Source organism: Sardina pilchardus, chromosome 22, assembly GCF_963854185.1.
Source record: "Sardina pilchardus chromosome 22, fSarPil1.1, whole genome shotgun sequence".
In the NCBI taxonomy this organism is placed as follows: domain Eukaryota; kingdom Metazoa; phylum Chordata; class Actinopteri; order Clupeiformes; family Clupeidae; genus Sardina; species Sardina pilchardus.
In genome coordinates this window covers 9,101,188-9,122,630 of record NC_085015.1, presented here as the reverse complement: position 1 = coordinate 9,122,630, position 21,443 = coordinate 9,101,188, and the positions used below count along the sequence as shown (strand labels likewise).

The 21,443-nt window shown below is 39.6% G+C and overlaps 2 protein-coding genes across 2 annotated transcripts in view; both read left to right on the top strand.

Annotated features, from left to right (window-relative positions):
• The first annotated feature begins 1,357 nt into the window (after positions 1 to 1,357).
• On the top strand, positions 1,358 to 6,605 carry ube2ib (ubiquitin-conjugating enzyme E2Ib). The gene is made up of 7 exons (XM_062526227.1): positions 1,358 to 1,574; positions 2,385 to 2,455; positions 2,836 to 2,919; positions 3,032 to 3,104; positions 3,231 to 3,340; positions 3,437 to 3,516; positions 5,612 to 6,605. Exons 2-7 carry the CDS (start codon positions 2,390 to 2,392, stop codon positions 5,673 to 5,675), a joined length of 477 nt encoding a protein of 158 aa, XP_062382211.1. The 5' UTR covers positions 1,358 to 1,574; positions 2,385 to 2,389; the 3' UTR covers positions 5,676 to 6,605.
• A 12,829-nt stretch (positions 6,606 to 19,434) lies between these two features.
• cog7 (component of oligomeric golgi complex 7) overlaps positions 19,435 to 21,443 on the top strand; it is a gene marked incomplete in the record, with an annotated part of 10,902 nt that continues 8,893 nt past the window's right edge. The window contains 6 exon segments of the mRNA XM_062526599.1: positions 19,435 to 19,449; positions 19,850 to 20,020; positions 20,181 to 20,329; positions 20,494 to 20,610; positions 20,946 to 21,114; positions 21,216 to 21,298. Of these exon segments, the coding sequence (XP_062382583.1) occupies positions 19,855 to 20,020; positions 20,181 to 20,329; positions 20,494 to 20,610; positions 20,946 to 21,114; positions 21,216 to 21,298 (684 nt within the window).

Sequence of the window (21,443 nt, the reverse complement as noted above, 5' to 3'; positions counted from 1 at the left end):
TACTCTTAGAGTAAACAAAAGATTATGATCAAACTGGTCAAATTTTAACAGTAGCTTCATTTCCAGACATTCCTTATGAAACATTATCTGTGTGACAGTCCTGCTCTTTATTCTCCTTGGACAGTGTAAGTTTTTGTTGTCACAGGAGATGAATTTCCACATGAGCAGACAATAAAAATGCTATTCTATACCAAAATTACTAACTAGGCCTATAGGCTTAACGCATCACGCCAGTATGGCACCAATGGCAATAACCTAAAATATCTGCAAATAAGAGTAAGAGTATCTGCAAATTTGGTACCTAAAACCTAGATTATTTGGAGATCATTGACTAGTGGTACGGACAGTAAAGGATATGACTTGAACAATATAGCTATTTAGGTCCAATGTAAAAATACACTTTATAGGCAATGTGATGTGATTCTACGAATGTGTGGAATTATTAGTAGTGTGTGCATTAATTTGTAGATCATAGTCTACTCTGACTCCCCCCATTTGTAATCGAATCATTAAACCCAGCACTAACTTAGACCTACGACCATTTGAATATTAGTATGATGCTTGCACATGAAGTTTGTGGTTCTCTGTAGGAAACTATCACCATAAAGTGGAACCTCGTCCAAAACGTGCGTGATCCGCACTGCGCGTGATGCGGAACCGTTGGGCAAAGGAGAACGACCAAACGTGACTTTACAACCAACCCCTCAAGATACGTAGATAGTCGATACTGACATCTTGTGGCGCTTCAGAGTACACACACATACGCAAAGGTACTGCTAGTGAGCTTGAGTAGTTCTGTATGCAGGATAACGGTAAACATCAAACATGGCATGACTTTTTCCAAAAGATTAGCAGACATCTGACATTTTGTTATATATATTGTTTTCCAATTATATGCGCATGGCTTTACGTTCGATCAAATTAGAGACACAAATTAGAGGCTTCATAAACGTTGGTTACACCAGGCTGTCCAGACTGAAAATGTGCAAGCAACAAATCGACATACAGTGAATCGCTCAGCATGTAGCCTAGCCAAGCTGGCTAGCTACAAGCTATTTAGGCATATAGCTTGTCTTTTCACACGAAAATGGTCGTCGTTTATCTAACTGAGTCGGGTATCCTTCAGAGTTACGTTAGCTACCATGTTGTAAAGATACAGAATTTAAATTAACCAGCCAGCATCGATACTTCAATGAAATCAAAGCAAGCTACTTCAGCTACGTTGCTTGTGGCCCTTTAAATGGTTGGTTGCTCCGGGCTATGCCTGATTGGAAATGCACACACCATGCATTTCGTAAGACGTCTGTGTTCCCTTATTTAACACTATAACTAAAACGTGGAGCATGAAATGCGAGGAAGGATTAGGAATGAAGCCATTTGAAAAGCTCGGGAAGGTTCTTTTTTAGCCCTTTTTCAGGCAATCGAACTGTGGTGCTATATGGTCCTACATAGATAGACTGGTTCAGAACGGGTGTTCTCTTCGGGAGGGAAACTTCATAGGATTTTGTCCCGAGACAAACACGGGTTCCGTCACAAACGCCATAGCAGCCACGGAACAGTCTGGCATCGAAACGGTAACAGTATTTCAATACGTTAGCATTATATGTAAACCTTCATATACCCGTAAGAGTCAAGTTGACTTGGTGGGTTTGGTTTTTTGTTGTTTAGTCCGGTTGCTGTGTGAACGCGCGTTCGTAACAAGGGAAGTGTGGTCTTTGTGCGGCACCGTCATGGATGCCTTTCCTACGAGACGGGTGCACTTAAAGTCACAGTTAGGGGAAAACAACAACACTAGTGACCGGAACGATATACACGTGAAAAGCAGAATGTCCTTACTACCGTTCACATTTAAATGGCCAGACCAAACACACAACTCCAGGTTATCTAGCCATCTTGCATAGTTTGGGCTGTAGCCGCGGAATAATTGCTAGCTAGCTACATTAGCAAGCTAGTGTTACCCAGAAAGCTGAAATTTGCTAGCATTTAGCAGTACCATTTCGTGAGTCTTGTTGCTACCCAAGAACCCTTATTGCCAGTGATTTGTTATTGCTAGTTTTATGTTCTGGTTATCTGTGTACAACATGTTCCATTATGTATCGTAATGTGTCTTTTTTGTAGTTACAAAAAGATGTTAGCCGAACATTCGCTACCTATCTCGTTTTACGTTCCCGTTAGCGGAGTTACCGGTGCACTTGATGTTTATAATGCTAGCTAGCTACTGTCAGCTAACGATGGCCAAAAGTTTCGTTCTGTCCTACTTCGCCATACAGGCGTACTACTCTGCAGTGGCTCTGTCAACTTTACATGATATACCTGATGTTGATCATGCAGTAGGTTGCTTCTTGTTGCCAAAGTATATTACTTACGTTTATTTTCTCTCTCAGCTACCATGTCTGGCATTGCTCTGAGTCGACTTGCACAGGAACGTAAAGCATGGCGGAAAGACCATCCTTTCGTGAGTACAAACTTGTTTCTATTACATTACAAAACGTGATGCTAAGTCGCATCTACAATGCAATTGATAAGCACGTCTCCCCCTTTGCCACAACATTTGACAGACAGACCCGTGCAGATATTTCGTGCTGAAAACATCTTTGCATATCTCTAACGGACATGCACCCCAGGTTTAAAATTAGGATATAAATTAACAAGCAAATAACATGTATGTAATGTTAGCCCAACGCTGAAGTGATGCCTGTGACGTTTGGTTTACTTGGTAGGTTCTGCCATCATATACTCTACTCTCCATGATGTAGTAGCCAGTTATTTGTTTGCATCTAATTCATGCACACATTGCATCAGTGAGTCTATAATAATAAGTCCTGGTATTTTCAGGGTTTTGTTGCTGTGCCAACGAAAAATCCAGATGGGACGATGAACTTGATGAATTGGGAATGTGCCATTCCGGGGAAGAAGGGGGTGAGTGTTTAAGAGAGAATGCACACAAGTCTGTGTGCTTTTATGTGTTCTAAATACTTTCTTGGCAGTGCTATTGTGTGATGTACTGAGATGGGGCATCTTCTCCTTACAGACCCCATGGGAGGGAGGTCTTTTCAAGTTGCGGATGCTGTTCAAGGATGACTATCCCTCATCACCACCAAAGTGTAAGGACCTAGATGCACCAAAATACAGGGCATTAAGTCATGCTTATGTCACTTGTGTGCCCTGAGAACTTGGACAAATAATTTTGATAACGATTTTTGTAACAAATAACTTTTTTAATACTGCAGGTAAGTTTGAGCCGCCTCTGTTTCATCCGAATGTATATCCCTCTGGAACGGTATGTCTCTCCATCCTGGAAGAGGATAAAGACTGGAGACCGGCGATCACCATCAAACAGGTAGATGAAAAAGAATCATGCACATTGGCTGGAGCAGTGCTATTATCATGCACGCCTTTCAAATATAATGCTGACTTGTTGCTTTCAATTTGACAGATTCTGTTGGGAATTCAGGAGCTTTTAAACGAGCCCAACATCCAAGACCCAGCTCAGGCTGAGGCCTACACCATATACTGGTGAGAAAGTATTTACAGTATTACTCATGTGGTTAAATACTCTTTTCAGACCATGGTTTATTTTTTTGCATTACTTTTGCTAACACTTTACTTGGATAGTCTATCCACAGAAACGTTCATATTCAAGTATGTAAAATTGATCTTGAACAAATACTGAACATCGTCTTTACCAAATCCATCTGATGTAAAATAATGTAAAACTTCTTTGCAAGATGCAAGACCTTATTTTTTGGTTGAGGTCTTCTACAGTTTCTTTTTTTATTATTATTATGATAACCAGATGTCCAGCTGAATATTTGGTACATGAGGTTATATGAACAAAGCATACATATCCAGTGTGAAAGTAATTAACCGAAGGAAGGATATAGGCCTAACTTCTCTAAAGCCTGTGGTGACCATTTAGGAGAGTGAGTTAGTTACTAGATGTATTAGATTTTTATAGTCTTGCATGCTATTATGAGTCGTCTTGTCTCATTAAAATGCTAGGGATCCTGCTCCTCAGCTGGGTGTATGCATGGGCTTGCTCTTTCTCAAACTTTGCTTATGGTTGCCATTACGTGCTTACTCAACACAGCCGAGACTTTTGATTACCTGCATAAAATCTTGTCTGCGTTGCATGTTAGGCTGGCTCAGAGCCATCTACTTTGACAGGAAGGTGTCCAAAATGCAGAATGGCTGGCAACAGATGTTAATTTAACAGTCAATTCTGAAATGCATCATAAACTTACCCAGTGATGGGATCAGACCTTTGACTAAGGCCGAACAGTTTGTATTTCAACTTTATTTCGACCTGTTTGACTTGCGGAACACTTACAGACCTACACCATGAGTTACGGAAAGAGCACAGAAAGTAGGCGAGCAAGCCCACATGCTCTTCACGATTTTACAGTAGAACAGGCCTATGTCCTTGCAAACTTTGCTATAAAACGTGCATCAAAGTCTTTGAGTGTGGAGAATGGTATTGAGCCGAAACCTGTTGATACACACTTGCCAAAGTTGCCTGACTTGAGAAGACAATCCTGTTATTGGCCAATTACAAATTGGGCTAAAATATGTGAGCCTTTCATAGTCCAATCCCAGCTTTACTAAGTAGATGACTGCTGGCCATCCAGAAATACAAGAAAGAGGAACAGATTGATGACTAGTATCGTCTTTTGGGCAGTCTATAGTGGGATTAATGTTTATGTGTCAGGTCAAGTCGTGTGGGCACCTCATGGATAGCAGAGCAAGAAACAAATTGGTTTCCATCAACTTCGGTCACATTGTACATGCAAATCAGTAGTTAATCCTCTAGTGACAGTATTTTTTCTGCCTATGTGAGTTTTGTATTCAGATGGTCAAATTCACATTATAGTACTCTATGCAATATTTGTTCACCTTAATATAGTCTTTACAAAGCCTGATTTGGTGTTTAACAAATTTATAACAGGCGAATCGTTCACCTACCATAGCTGTGCAGCATAGATGTAGCGAGTCCCTTCCAAGAAAACCAGCCATGCAATTTCATGAATGATGGCCCGACCAATCTGGCAAGAATCGTGAAACATTACTGTGTCAGTAGATAGAAGACAGCTCTTTGGAGATTGTTTTTGCCGTTTAATCCTTCACCTCCACAACAAAAGCATTTTCATTGTACGGGGGGGGATCAGTCAAGAGAATCTAGACAACAGCAGACTAAAATATAAATATATCGTTTCTCTTGAGGGAGCGCTACAGTTGGCAAAAATGCCTAAACTTGCATAGTGTACATTTAAAAGTTTAGCGGAATCCAAGCTTGTCACTCACACGTGATCTGAAGGAGCTAGTTAGTTATGACTCAAAATGATTTCAATATATTATAATGTTTTACTGTAAGTATACTAAAATGATACCATGGTAAAAAAAAAAAAAAAAACCTTAATGGACGATATGACAGAATGAGGGAACTTTTGCATTGTTCAAAAAAGAATTTTACTTTTAATGAAAAGCAGATTAAAATTTAAATGAAATCAATCGCAATGGGTGTGTACAACATCAGTTCATATTCCACAGATGCCATTGCATTCATGAATGCCCTACATCAGTCTAATTGTTGTTTTCTTTTGTGTGTCTCCAGCCAGAACAGAGTGGAGTATGAGAAGAGAGTCCGAGCACAGGCCAAAAAGTTCTCTCCGTCGTAGGTGTGATGCCGGGGGACGCGTTAATACAGACGGAGGGAGTGTGCGATGGCACGTCCCTCTCTCTCTTTCTCGCTCTCTCTTGCCGCCCCCGACTCGACTCCCCCACCCCCCCTTTTCCCCCCCGCCCCTTTCTTTCTGAGCACATGTGTTCTATACACACCTGGACTTCAGACTTAAAAATTTGAACACGCTCTGTGCCATCCAACTGCATCTTAAAACCCCCACCCCCCCCAACCTACAAAACGCCCCAATCCAGCCCTGCCCAGGCCTCCCCTCCCTCCATTCAACCTGTCTTGCTATCTAGCTTTCGTTCATTCTTTTATTCCTCGCCTCCCTCATCTTTGTCAGCAGTGTCATGTCAGAACTGAAACTCCCAGAAAACCCAGCGGCGACATGGCTTCACCTCCCCCGGTGCTTTTCGCCTTGGCCAAACCTAGCCAGACACTTCTGTATGTTGCAGTTGACCTCATGTGACTATGTTTTGAGTTTGACTCTTAAACGTGTGAATGTGTGAGTGAAAGTGTTAAAAGTAAGTGTGTGCATGAATTTTTTTCCCCCCTTTTTAGTTTTTTTTTTCTTTGTGTACGCACATTTTTTTTTTTTTTTTTTTTGTATGTTAGGGTTTTTTTCTCCTTTCTTTTATTATTGCTTTCCTTGGTGGGAAAGGGCACCATTGCCTTTATCCCTCCTCCCCCTTCTCCTTAAAAAAAAAAAAAAGGAAAAAAAAAGAATCAGAAGTACATACGTATTTGCCCCTCACAGGACCTGCCGAAGACAGATGCGTACACTCCTGTCTTTTCAGCCTGTGTTCTTGTCCCCTTGTTTTTGTGTTTGTTTGTCGTTGACTTTGTTTTAAATGATGGGAACATTAGGCCATGCACTCTATCTGTTCAAGTGCTTAGTCAAAATAAAGCTCTTTCTACAAAAGTTTACCCGAGTCTGAGTGCAGTTCTTTCAATAGGTGGCTACGTCAATGTTTTAAGGTCTGTGCGCATGGAATCCAATTTTTCGCATGCCAAATTTCGCATCTAACGAGACTGCTCTGGAAGTTTTTTTTCATCGCAACAAACTTTGTCCTCGGTGTGTACAGGCTAATTAGAATACATGTGTTTAATAGCCTGCGTCATTTTGTGTGAATATTTCAGACCTGTTGTGAACGGCCATTAGCATGGAGCACTTGTGTCATTAGCCAATGAGATTATTCATGTAATGTGTGGCCTCTCCAGTAGAAGAAATTGGATGGTAGAAGCGAAATAATGTTTAGCTTTTTGTTTCCTATCCTTGCTCTGCAATAGTACTTGCCTCCTATATAGTGCATTCTTGCATCCCGACTTCTAACAACTTGTAATAACTGAGTCAGGTGTGCTGAATTACAATTGGTGTGAATGTCAGTGTACAGCCCAAGACCCACAACAATGATGCGCAGGCAGTCCTTAAATTTGTTTTCTTTGCCGAGGGATAAGAATGTGTTTGACGTCAAACGTCTGAGTGTGTAGGTGAAGGTAGAGGCTACTTTATATTGCTACTGAATGAGGGTCAGTCTGACCGCATACAGCTACTGTAGCTGGATGTGTACATTATGCTGTTAAGGTAGCGACAATGCCGTGGTCCCACTGCAGTGCAATCTGTCCATCTCTGTTGCCATGGAGTTAGTCAGCTCACAGCCAGCATTGCCTGTGAAGCTCTCCGGCTGATCCTTGTTGCCATTGGTAACCACCAGTTGTGCGTTTGGGTTGATCTTGGTTATGGATGTGTTTCGTGACATCATGGTGTCTATCTGAGAAGACGCATGTAATGGAATCCCAACTATGCACGGATGTTCCTGTTTACAAAGACACATAAACAAAATGATCATTCATACAGAATATGGGTTCAGAAGATATGGCAACAATGAGGTAATGCAAGGTTGAAATCTCACAGGGGAGTCTCTGCACCCAGTGATGTAGATGACAGGTTGTGGGATCACACAGCATCTTCTCTCCGCCTGACAACACAATAAAATGTGTGTGTTGTATAAAAGCTGTCTTCAATTCATATTATGATGCACAGTAAACTGCATACATTCTCAAACAAATTCATGCCATGTGTGTATACTGTAAACAGTCTTCAACTGTAATAAATATATCAATGGTAATTAAAAATACAAATAATACATTTGATGGTGTTTCAGTTCAAGCTAATGAGGGCTGGAGGGCTGACCTGACCAGTTGGACGCTGATTGAGAACAGCGCAAGAAACAGGAAAATGCAGATCACTGGACTAGTCAGCAAAACTATGTACACTGTAGTACACTGAGTTTACCTAAAATAGATATGCAATGGAAATTAAGTGTCACTTTTTTTATACATCTTAATTTGAACCTACGATTGGGTGCTTGCCAGTGGAGAACAGGTGCCTATTGGCTCCACACTCCTTAAAAGCAAATCTGATTGGGCTGCGATCACACTGTTGCCAAGTACTCTGAGCCAGAGGAGAAGATCGACATGGCCACTGAAAGGTCTCTGTTTGGTGTGAAGATTTCTGTCAGTCACACAGAAACAGATATCCATAAATAATGCATTACCCTCACATCAAAATATAAGAGTGAGACAATTGTATCCTTACTGGCATTAGATCCCGTGCAACATCAGATCCAATCTATATCGTATCTCACATCAATCCTGTATCTGTGTTTGTGTTTGTGGCAGACTGGTGATCTGTTTAAACATGGTCTTGACTTGCATGGCTCAGTTGGTTACCGTGGCCCTGTTTTGACACCAGGCGGAGCTGATACTGGAGGAGAGGAACGAGAGGAACATGTGCACTGTACACACAAGACAATACTCCATTTCTCATACCCACACTGCCAGCTTAACAACGGCATCCTCCCTCACCGACTGCATGCTGAGGTTCTTGGGAGGGATGGGGTTTAACTGGAGGAGGAAAGAAAAGCCGCAAGTCAGACTGTGCCATTTAATCTTACTCTTGCGCGTATCAATTGGTGTGAATTATGTGTCAAGATAAGTGTGCACACACTGAGCGTAATGCCTGGATGTTAGTGTTTAGTGGGTGAGCACTGGTGAGTAGAGTGCATGTGTGGGTTATTTCTGTCTGTTTGCTACCTCTCTGTGCTTCCTTGGTCAGTGCTTTGGCTGCAGCACCACAGAGCTGTTGTTGCCATGGAGACTGGTGAAGAGTGAGATCTGGCATCGGTCTCCTTCGGTAAATGAGAAACCACCAGGCACATACGTATACACTACAGTGTGCTCAGACTATACTCCCCTTGCCTGCTCACACATAAAATTATCATTTAACGCATACAAATAATCAAAATTATGATATTTTTTAAAATAGAAGACATATGGTCAGCTAAGTCAGCCAAAAAATTATCAGAAAATGATGTCCTGTCCTTGCAGTGTAGATGGAGGATATTTGACTTAAATGTATGTATGCAAGTGTGTGTGTGTGTGTGTGTGTGTGTGTGTGTGTGTGTGCTTGCGTGGGTGCCCATGTACAATTGTCTTAGGCTATACATCGTCCTCACCACACATAATTAACATAAATATAAATTTGAAATTCAAGAAAGCTCAAAGCTCAAAGCAGTCAATGGACTGACAAGTCAACTCAGTGGAAAGTGTATCATCAAGAAGGTCCTTTGTGCTGCTTAAAAAATGGCACAAAAGCCTATCAAATTAGACAACAGAATAGCACAGAACATACTGTGCACTGAAAAGATTGCAGACAAAACACAGCAACATGCCACCCTATCATCTGACTATGATTCCAAGTGATTTAGTAGCAAACCTAGATATGATAACACAAAGGAAGCTGTAAACCAAGAGCCCCAGGGGCTTCAAACTAAACAAAGCCAAGGGGCTAGAAAGAGAGAAGGAGAGTACTGTGTTGGGTCACTTATTTAAAAAATCAGGTGCTCTTCGGGAACGAGCAAAAATGGAATTTAAACATACTGCGACGACTGTCCTGTATATGTAAAATTTCTTGGTGATAAAATTTGTAGAAGGCAGTCAGAGGCCCAAGGCACACAGATTGAGTGAAAATATTAAAAATCCTTTATTTCATTGGATTAGGCTAGGCTGTAATAATGTGTATACAAATGGAATGAATATGAGCAAAAATGATAACATTATCCATGTAAAAGACCTAAACAATACACTAAGTAAGTGAATTACAATATATGATTTGAGCCCATATTTCTTTCTGGACAAAGTATAATGATCACTGTAATATGGTGACACCCATGTTCACAAGCACAAAGCATCACTTTTATGTGAGAACTCTTGCGTGCAGGGTGTCTCACAAATATGCACACCTTCTCTGGGTGTTTTTGTATCACCCCGAGTGTGAATATAACGGAGGCTATTCTTCCACAGTCTTAGTGTGAAGCCCTGTGGTCGCATCTCTCATCTGCAGCAGAGTGATGTGAGCGTTTCAATTTAGTTTTAATTTTGTAATCGTTGTTGTTGTTGTTGATGTGTGGGTGTGCACGCATATAATAAAGCAAAATCATGTGTCTTGTTTACAGTTCACAATCTTCCTAGATGTCTATAGTCCAGATTTTTTTTATCATTATTTTTGAATTAGGATATAGGAGTGAAATTGAATTAGACTTACTCCAATGAAACAGAATCAACGCACATTTTGGCCTAGATCTTACTACACTACTTACTACATAAGTTAGGTTAGAAATCACCTAAAATGATTTTTGTGCTTTACCACTGTGTTTGTGTTTTATGTTACTTTGTGTGCTACAATCGGGCCATTTTGCTGCACCCAAACGAGTTCATCCAAAGCTTAACTGAAATCAATCAATTAATCAATTAAGTAATTAATTAAGTTTCCTGTCCTTTATTAGGCTAGTTATCATTTTATGTAGCCTAGGTCTATGCCACATCACAATTTCTTATGCAGTCAATGTGACCAACAAAAAAAGCTTAGTTTAGGAAAGAGTAATGCATAAAGATGATGATTTCTTTATATTTCAAAATGAAGTACACATTGAGATTTTGTAGACTATTTTATATCAGTATATTTGTTTACTTTCCTGATGTGTATTGGTTATTTTTACATTATTAATTATTTTCAGACTAACTTAGAAGAACATGTCTCATGTAGGCCTAATGTAGTAATTGTGTATAGAGCAGGGGTCAGCAACCTTATCTCTCAAAAGGGCCATTTTTCTTTTACCAGAAATGAGAAATAAACTTGTCTGGGCCCGCAAAATATCAGAACCGTTTAAAAGAAATCAGTTAAAAACATCTTTATTAGCCTCAGGCATATGGCATAGGCATACTTGCATACACTGCGCATGCTGTAGTAATATTTCCACTAACTGTTAATGTGTTGGGACAGCTTGAAGCTAATAACGACTATATTAAATTGTTAGAAATATTTCATAACTTCCACATTTTTAGAGGAAGCCTGGGAGTCACTAAGGAGCTGAAGGGCCACAGGTTGCCTACCGCATGTCTAGGCAGGTTTATTTTGGGATAAGCCTGCCCTGGTCAGTTATGTACAGTACACAGTTAGGCTACTAGAAATAAACACAGATTGTATCAATCAATAACGAATTATAACAATAACAAGAAGAAAATTCGGCAATATCATCATGTATGTTAGGCTATAGCCTAGCCTACTTGTCTCCTGTATCAGCAACATTCCTCCTATGGTTTTCCACCGGACGATATTTTATGTAACCCTGTGCCACGTCAAAACACACAATCTTCAGACAGTGCAGTGTCGTACAACTCTATCACCATATATCTTTTTCATGTATTACGAGGCCATATATGTTGTCATGACCACAAATGTGTTCATTGCATTCGTTTTAAGACGTTTTTTTATCATCAAGAATAGGCCTACTTGCAGTACGGAACCTTTAGTGTAAGAAGGTTCTTTGCGGGAGTAAAATAACGTGTGCACAACCAGGAACTCACTGTAAACATTGGGGATTTTTTGCTGATATTCGCTTCTTACATTTTATTCACCCTGGATTAACGCTGGAGGAAGCTGTTGCTTTACTTGAACTGTATTTAGTTATTATGATCATCTCCTTCTCCTGGGCACTGTATTTTTTGTTCGTTTCCAAGCCAGTGATGGGGAAAATTTATTGAAACGCTTCCTGACGTACCGCCGTCACGTCATCCGGCACAAGCTTCCTTGGTCGTTTTTATCAGAAGGATTACGGTTCTCCATTGACTCCCATTGATTCTGACTGACCATTTCGAAGGAAAACGTCAATTATGTGCTCAAACAAACGCCGCTGACATATGACAGTAATCATTTCACTTTGATAATAACCTACATATTTGTCCGACATAATACAGCAAGAATTGCGAAATTTTATCGACGCAACGTGGAGAAACTTAAGGGAGAACAAAAACATTCCACCCGTGACGCATGTTCAATGTAATTCCCCATTGACCCTCGGTCACGAAAAATGGCAGCCGTTATTTCTTCAATGTCAGAGTAATGACATTCAAAATGGTACCTTAAGAATACACCACCATTCATAAAGTAACGAAGTATGAAAAAAAAAACACAATTTATCACATGGATCACCCAAACGACTTTAAGCAGATTGTCAAGGCGCAGCTAAAAAAACGGTAAGAAATGGGTGTTAAATATTCCATGACCACTAGATGGCAGCATGACACAACAAATAAAGCGCACTGCCAAATGAAGGACGGTGCTCCTGCACTTCGGGCCTAAAAGCGGGTGTATTGTATGACCACCAGGTGACGCCATTTCACCGCACCTCGGCCCTCATAGCTGAAGCACAGGTTCTTATATATATGTATTATATATATATATATATATATATATATATATATATATACACACACGTGTGTGTGTGTGTGTATTATCTCTCTCTCTCTCTCTCTCTCTCTCTCTCTCTCTCTATATATATATATATGTATGTGTAGCAATACAGAAATAAACATAAAGATCAGGTGTATTCGTCTTTACTGAACTGCTTATATATATATATATATATATATATATATATCAATACATAAATAAACATCAGGTTTATTCATCTTTACTGAACTGATGTTATTGCTGTATGTAAACACACTTGTGGTGCTACAGTCATATGTGTGTGTGTGTGTGTGTGTGTGTGTGTGTGTGTGTGTGTGTGTTATATATAAATATATATAAATACATAAATAAACATATCAGGTTTCTTCATCTTTACTGAACTGATGTTATTGCTGTATGTAAACACACTTGTGGTGCTACAGTCATATGTCTGTGTGTGTGTGTGTGTGTGTGTGTGTGTGTGTATTATATATATATATATATATATATATATATATATATATATATAAATACATAAATAAACATTTCAGGTTTCTTCATCTTTACTGAACTGATGTTATTGCTGTATGTAAACACACTTGTGGTGCTACAGTCATATGTCTCTCTGTGTGTGTGTGTGTGTGTGTGTGTGTGTGTGTATTATATATATATATATATATATATATATAAATACATAAATAAACATATCAGGTTTCTTCATCTTTACTGAACTGATGTTATTGCTGTATGTAAACACTTGTGGTGCTACAGTCGTGTGTGTGTGTATTATATATATGTATAGCAATACAGAAATAAACATATGAAGATCAGGTGTATTCGTCTTTACTGAACTGATTATATATACATATATATATATATATATATATATATATATATATCAATACATCAATAAACATATCAGGTTTATTCATCCTTACTGAACTGATGTTATTGCTGTATGTAAACACACTTGTGGTGCTACAGTCATATATGTGTGTGTGCGTGTGTGTGTGTGTGTGTGTGTGTGTTCAGGTTTCTTCATCCTTACTGAATTGATTCTTCTTTAAGAAGAGTAGGCCTAATGCTCTTCTGTTGGCCATGTTATAGCCTACTGAAATTTGACTATCAAATAGGCCTACTCAGTGCTACACAGTGTGTTGCTATAGGCTATAGGGCTATCTGTGTCAATTTACTGCAACAATATGGCTAATTGGTAACCACCAGCATAGATAGCCTATCACAATTTGATGTGGACCTATTTTGTTTTGTTTTATATTATAAACATGTTATAGGCCCCTATAAGCTGCTCAATGGTCTTTAACGTTTAGGCTACACGAAACACAGTCAGTCTGATCATTTCCTGCCTAATTGATCAAGGAAGCGCAGGCCCACACAAGCAGAAAACAAACGTTTCTGCAATCAGGAGGAAATAGCCTATTAGCCTTCTAATTTGGTGTCATCAACATAGAGGTATATATTACGTGGTGTTATAAGCGTTCATTCAATGCGTGTGCGACATTAACCCACTCGATGACGTTGGTAGAAGATCTTAACGTTGTTGGAAGGCTATTTAATTATGTAACGACATTTTGAACGACGTGAACTTCCATAACACCAGCACAGATAGCCCTATAGCCTATAGCAACACACTGTGTAGCACTGAGTAGGCCTATTTGATAGTCAAATTTCAGTAGGCTATAACATGGCCAACAGAAGAGCATTAGGCCTACTCTTCTTAAAGAAGAGTGAATCCTTACATCCAGCCATTCATTACAAAGTATGCCAATGAGTTTTCCATTTACTCTTGTAGGCTATTTGTATGATGCTTGCATGAGGTGAACATCTCAAAACAATATAATGTCACTCAAATCATTACTGTTGCTTTGTGAAGTATTTGTCATGCAAGCATCATGCATCATATTGTTGGCGGTTTACATCTGACAACTTTGCACACAATTAGGCTACTATTCCAAACACTATCATGCCAATATGGCATTGCATAATAAAAAGGCTCAAATTATGTTCAAGCCTATACATGCAAATAAGCATACCTTTAAGCTATAGGTAGTAGCATTTGGCTGAATTCCGTTGAAGTAGGGTAGTCACACCATGAAGAGAGAAATAGATCATGTAAGATTCACCACGTCTGCAATTCTGTGAGCCAACAGTGTAGTTATTACTTATAGCCTACAAGAGATGTCAGAGGTCCAGCCCCACATTTTTGCCAGATGTGACCACAATCTCCAACAGAACAATCCCAGGAGGTGTGACCTTGTAGCAAGACCCACACAATCTGAGTAAGTTTATCCATTGCCTTTTGAAACTATGTATACAGTAGGCTAGTGGGTTTCACAAGTATTACACTAGTATTGTCTGTATGTATGTCTGTAGTAGTGTCTGTAGTATTGGCCGAAGTCTGTATTATTGGACGAAGTTACATACAGCAAGAACATCAATTCAGTAAGGATGAAGAAACCTGAACACACACACACACACACACACACACACACACACACATATATGACTGTAGCACCACAAGTGTGTTTACATACAGCAATAACATCAGTTCAGTAAAGATGAAGAAACCTGATATGTTTATATATATATATATATATATATAACACACACACACACACACACACACACACACACACACACACACATGACTGTAGCACCACAAGTGTGTTTACATACAGCAATAACATCAGTTCAGTAAAGATGAAGAAACCTGATATGTTTATTTATGTATCTTTATATATATATACAGTACAGGCCAAAAGTTTGGACACACCTTCTCATTCGGACACCCCTTCTTTATTTTCATACTATATGACTATGAAAATTGTAGATTCATACCGAAGGCATTAGAATTATGAATTAACACATGTGGAATTATATACTTAACAAAAAAGTGTGAAACAACTGAAAATATGTCTTATATGTTAGGTTCTTCAAAGTAGCCACCTTTTGCTTTTAATACTGCTTCGCACACTCTTGGCATTCTCTTGATGAGCTTCAAGAGTCACCTGAAATGGTCTTCCAACAGTCTTGAAGGAGTTCCCAGAGATGCTTAGCACTTGTTGGCCTTTTTGCCTTCACTCTGCAGTCCACACGGTGGTTGGAACCAAAGGTCTCCGATTTTGACTCATCAGACCAAAGCACAGATTTCCACTGGTCTAATGTCCATTCCTTGCGTTCTTTAGCCCAAACAAGTCTCTTCTGCTTGTTGCCTGTCCTTAGCAATGGTTTCCTTGCAGCTATTCTACCATGAAGGCCTGATTCAGGCAGTCTCGTCTTAACAGTTGTTCTAGAGATGTGTCTGCTGCTAGAACTGTGTGACATTGACCTGGTCTCTAATCTGAGCTGCTGTTAACGCGCGATTTCTGAGGCTGGTGACTCGGATGAACTTATCCTCCGCAGCAGAGGTGAATCTTGGTCTCCCTTTCCTGGGACGACCAGTTTCTTTATAGCGCTTGATGGTTTTTGCGACTGCACTTGGGGACACTTTCAAAGTTTTCCCAATTTTTTGGACTGACTGGCCTTCATTTCTTAAAGTAATGATGGCCACTCGTTTTTCTTTACTTAGCTGTTTTTTTTCTTGCCATAATACAAATTCTAACAGTCTATTCAGTAGAACTATCAGCTGTGTATCACCCCTGACTTCTGCACAACACAACTGATTCCCAACCCCATTTATAAGGCAATAAATCACACTTATAACCTGACAGGGCACACATGTGAAGTGAAAACCATTTCAGGTGACTACCTCTTGAAGCTCATCCAGAGAATGCAGAGTGTGTGCAAAGCAGTAATCAGAGCAAAGGTGGCTACTTTGAAGAAACTAGAATATAAGGCATATTTTCAGTTGTTTTACACTTTTTTGTTTTCCACATGTGTTAATTCATAGTTTGATGCCTTCAGTGTGAGTCTACAATGTCAATAGTCATGAAAATAAAGGAAACTCATTGAATGAGAAGGTGTGTCCAAACTTTTGGCCTGCACTGTATATATATATATATATATATAATACACACACACACACACATACAGAGACATATGACTGTAGCACCACAAGTGTGTTTACATACAGCAATAACATCAGTTCAGTAAAGATGAAGAAACCTGATATGTTTATTTATGTATTTATATATATATATATATATATATATAATACACACACACACACACACACACAGAGACATATGACTGTAGCACCACAAGTGTGTTTACATACAGCAATAACATCAGTTCAGTAAAGATGAAGAAACCTGATATGTTTATTTATGTATATATATCAGGGCTGTACGCTGCGAGCACCTCGTCGCAAATGCGAGTAAATATAGATTAGTGCTAATTGAAAATATGAAATGGGAGCACAGGTGCGAGTACTGAATTCAACCCTTTTATTCGCATTTTGCTCCTAAAAATCCACACCAAGTGGATCAAAGTATAGGCTACTACAATTTTCGCGCATCTGTATACAAATTTCATAGTTGACAACTCTAACGCTCCTGGCTGGAAACTCACGCTTTCAGCATCAACCTCGCTGTCTCTCACACACGCAAGAAATGTCACTATACCATTCTTCTTTTTCTTCAATCTGTTCGTTATCAGTTGGTGACTTTGTAGCGATTAGCCTACCGTTGAAACGGCAAACCATGATAAGAATGTTGACTATATAGCCTACAATTACCGTGTTCATTTCAAATATTATTATTATCACGGTTGATAAACACGGTGTGGAAACCGTGTTACAGTAGCTTCACCCCAGCCTGCATTTCACATAGGCCTGGTTGACTTATATGAAAGAAATCCGACTGATTCTGTTGTCTAAATTATGGATTTAACTACGATTTGGTGTAGGCTACACCTGCTTTAAAAAGGCGGAACATTTTCATTGCAAATGTGCGCATAGCCACTCTGCGTCTTTGTATGGAGGTTAAATTCACATTAATTCCATTCCACTAACGTTATCAGGAGAATACCGTAACGTTTTATTTTGAGCTCTGGTTGTCACTCATTGGATATAACAGATATAGCCTACCAAACTCCAAGACGAGTCATGGTAGAGTAAGTTGCACCCAGCCAATTAAACATGACCAAGGAAAAAGTGACAACTCACTATGCCATGCCATGGTAGGCTACCTAAATCATAGAAGTTAACGTTACTGGACAGTGGACACTCATCTTTTCTATTACACCAGAAATATTTGTCTTTACCTTTGTTCGTTTTTTGAACATTTAAGTTATTTAATGAAAACATGATGTATCCTTGAACTATGCTTGGCTCTTTTCCTAAAACCGAATGAAACCTAATTATGATCACGTACATCTTAAAGTGACAGTCACTCAATTAGACCTACACACCACCCCTGTAATATCATTACAGTGTAATCAATATGAAGTATTCAGTTTACTGAATATTTTAAGCTATAAGTAGTTATGCAGATCCTAAAATGCTATAAATTGATAACAAAATGTATACAAATTCTGAATTCAAAATATGAAATAGAAACAAGACAAGCCATTTTCTGTGTTTGAGCAGAGACTATTGCCACTGCTGTGAATGATCTGTATCCTGCTTAAGGCAATAAGGTTTTCAAGGAAATTTCATAGTGCTCCTAAATTTTTTTCTGTGCTCCTAAACTTTTTCATTTAGTAACACCTGTGCTCCTAGTGAAAAAGCTTAGCGTACAGCCCTGTATATATATATATATATATATATATATATATATATATATATATATATAATACACACACACACACACACACACACACACACACAGAGACATATGACTGTAGCACCACAAGTGTGTTTACATACAGCAATAACATCAGTTCAGTAAAGATGAAGAAACCTGATATGTTTATTTATGTGTATATATATATATATATATATATATATATAATACACACACACACACACACACACACACACACACACACACACACACACACACACACACACACACAGAGACATATGACTGTAGCACCACAAGTGTGTTTACATACAGCAATAACATCAGTTCAGTAAAGATGAAGAAACCTGATGTGTTTATTTATGTATATATATATATATATATATATATAATCAGTTCAGTAAAGACGAATACACCTGATCTTTATGTTTATTTCTGTATTGCTACACATACATATATATATATATATATATAGAGAGAGAGAGAGAGAGAGAGAGAGAGAGAGAGAGAGAGAGAGAGAGAGAGAGAGAGATAACACACACACACACACACACACACACACACGTGTATATATATATATATATAGATATATATATATATAATACATATATATAAGAACCTGTGCTTCAGCTATGAGGGCCGAGGTGCGGTGAAATTGCGTCATCTGGTGGTCATACAATACACCCGCTTTTAGGCCCGAAGTGCAGGAGCACCGTCCTTCATTTGGCAGCGCGCTTTATTTGTTGTGTCATGCTGCCATCTAGTGGTCATGGAATATTTAACACCCATTTCTTACCGTTTTTTTGACAATCTGCTTAAAGTCGTTTGGGTGATCCATGTGATAAATTGTGTTTTTTTTTTCATACTTCGTTACTTTATGAATGGTGGTGTATTCTTAAGGTACCATTTTGAATGTCATTACTCTGACATTGAAGAAATAACGGCTGCCATTTTTCGTGACCGAGGGTCAATGGGGAATTACATTGAACATGCGTCACGGGTGGAATGTTTTTGTTCTCCCTTAAGTTTCTCCACGTTGCGTCGATAAAATTTCGCAATTCTTGCTGTATTATGTCGGACAAATATGTAGGTTATTATCAAAGTGAAATGGTTACTATCATATGTCAGCGGCGTTTGTTTCAGCACATAGTTGACGTTTTCCTTCGAAATGGTCAGTCAGAATCAATGGGAGTCAATGGGGAACCGTAATACCTATGACAGCAGTGTACCAAGGAAGCTTGTGCCGGATGACATGACGGCGGTTCCTGACGTCTCTGGTAATGTCAACCAGCCACTTGACTTGCTAAGTTGGTTTGTCAGTGTGTAATAATCATTTACGCCCTTTAAACGGTTAGCAATATATGTATCATCAACGACTTATTACATTTAACGCATACAGACTAACATTGTTTGTTTTATGAGCGCTTGTCTGAGGATTAGGTTACGTTATGGTTAAGGTATTGAACCAGTGTGATATTTCAGGTAACGCGATTGTCGATGATGTGTCATGTCTCTCACGGGACTAACTGACAGCCAGTATCTGTAGGTGAAGATTATATCAAAAATATAAGTTTTGAGAGATCTTAAAAAGAACAAGGCACGCGAGCAAATGCATTATGAGGGATTTGCTTACTGAGGTTTATGTGGTTATTACTGTTCGACTCGTGGGGTCATTAGGCAAAATGGATTTCTCCAAGTTCCTGGCGGATGACTTCGACGTCAAGGACTGGGTGAATGGGGCTTTCAAAGTGGCCCAGAAGGATGCCCCAGGGAAGGCAGACGCACATGCGGCCACACTGGTGATGAAACTGCAGCTCTTCATCCAAGAAGTGAACAATTCCATCGAAGGTGGGGCAATGCAGTCAGAAAGCATGACTTTATGCTGGCTAAGCTCATGAGCAAAGCATGATGATTGCATTATTCCTTCACTTTCCCCATCTCGCTGTTTGTGTATTTGCATCCGTGTGCCTATAGTTGTGTAATGGCTGCATGTTGTGTATTTATGTAGAGAGTAGTATTCAGGCTGTCCAGAACATGCCACGTGTGCTACGCGACGTGGAGGCTCTGAAACAGGAGGCTTCGTTTTTGAAGGAGCAGATGGTCCTGGTCAAGGAGGACATCAAGAAGTTTGAACAAGATACAGTGCAATCTATGCAGGTATGCACTGGGCCAGCCAGCCTCCCTTTCATTTCCCCTCTCTCCTCTTCTCTCTTCTTCTCTTCTCTCCTCTCATTTTTTTCATGTCCAATTTTGGTCTGTGCAAACATTTGTGTGAAGTCTATGCAATTATGTTTGACATGTGTATCTATCGACGGTTTTAGGTCCTAGTGGAAATTGACCAGGTGAAGTCTCGGATTCAGCTAGCAGCAGAGGCCTTGCAAGAAGCAGACAAGTGGAGCACGCTCAGTGCAGACATTGAGGAGACATTCAAGACTCAGGTGAGCGTGCACTGTGCATATGCCAGTGAAAAGTCAGTGAATACTTAGGTTGGTGGGGTTGCACCAAACCTGATACTGCACGACACTGGATAGAAGACCAGCCATTGTTATAGAGGATGTTGTGAGCTTGTCTCTACAGCCATGAAGCCATAGCCACAAAATCAAGGACTCTTAGCAGGCCTTATCTTTGACAGTGTGGGGGTGGACTTTTGTGTTGGTGAGAGAATGACACATTTAGAATGTGTTATTTGTTATTATGGAAGGCAAATAGAAAATGCTCACAAAATGTGTGTGTGTGTTTGTGTGCGTGTGCGTGTGTGTGCGTGTCTGTGTAGGATGTGGCTCTGATCTCTAGCAAACTTGCAGCGATGCAGGGCAGCCTGACAATGCTGGTTGACACACCTGACTACAGTGACAAGTGTGTCCAGTTGGAGGCTCTGAAGAATCGTCTGGAAGCACTGGCCAGCACTCAAATCGTGGCCACCTTCAACTCCCAGTCCATAGGTGAGAGAGGGCACTACTGTTTGCCCCTGTGCTTCAGAAGCATGTGCATAGTGGTGTGTGTAGTAATGTGTGTTTGTATGCATCTCTATCTTCTTCCACAGACCAAGCCAAACTGTTTGTCAAAGTCTTCAGTGAGATGGACAGAATGCCACAGCTGTTAGCATATTATTACAAGTGTCATAAGGTAAGACACACAAACATGCACACACATACATACACACATTCATTATTTTAATGTTTACAAAGAATAATTGTATGCAAGGACAATGTTTAGTAGATTATCACATATTTGCTTTATCCCCCTAGTGTCCTTTTAGGACAGTGCAGCT

Coding starts and splice junctions, on each gene's coding strand:
- ube2ib (XM_062526227.1), top strand. CDS start 2,390: ATGTCTGGCATTGCTCTGAGTCGACTTGCACAGGAACGTAAAGCATGG. Junction 2,456..2,835: donor GGCGGAAAGACCATCCTTTC/GTGAGTACAAAC, acceptor TGGTATTTTCAG/GGTTTTGTTGCTGTGCCAAC. Junction 3,517..5,611: donor GAGGCCTACACCATATACTG/GTGAGAAAGTAT, acceptor GTGTGTCTCCAG/CCAGAACAGAGTGGAGTATG.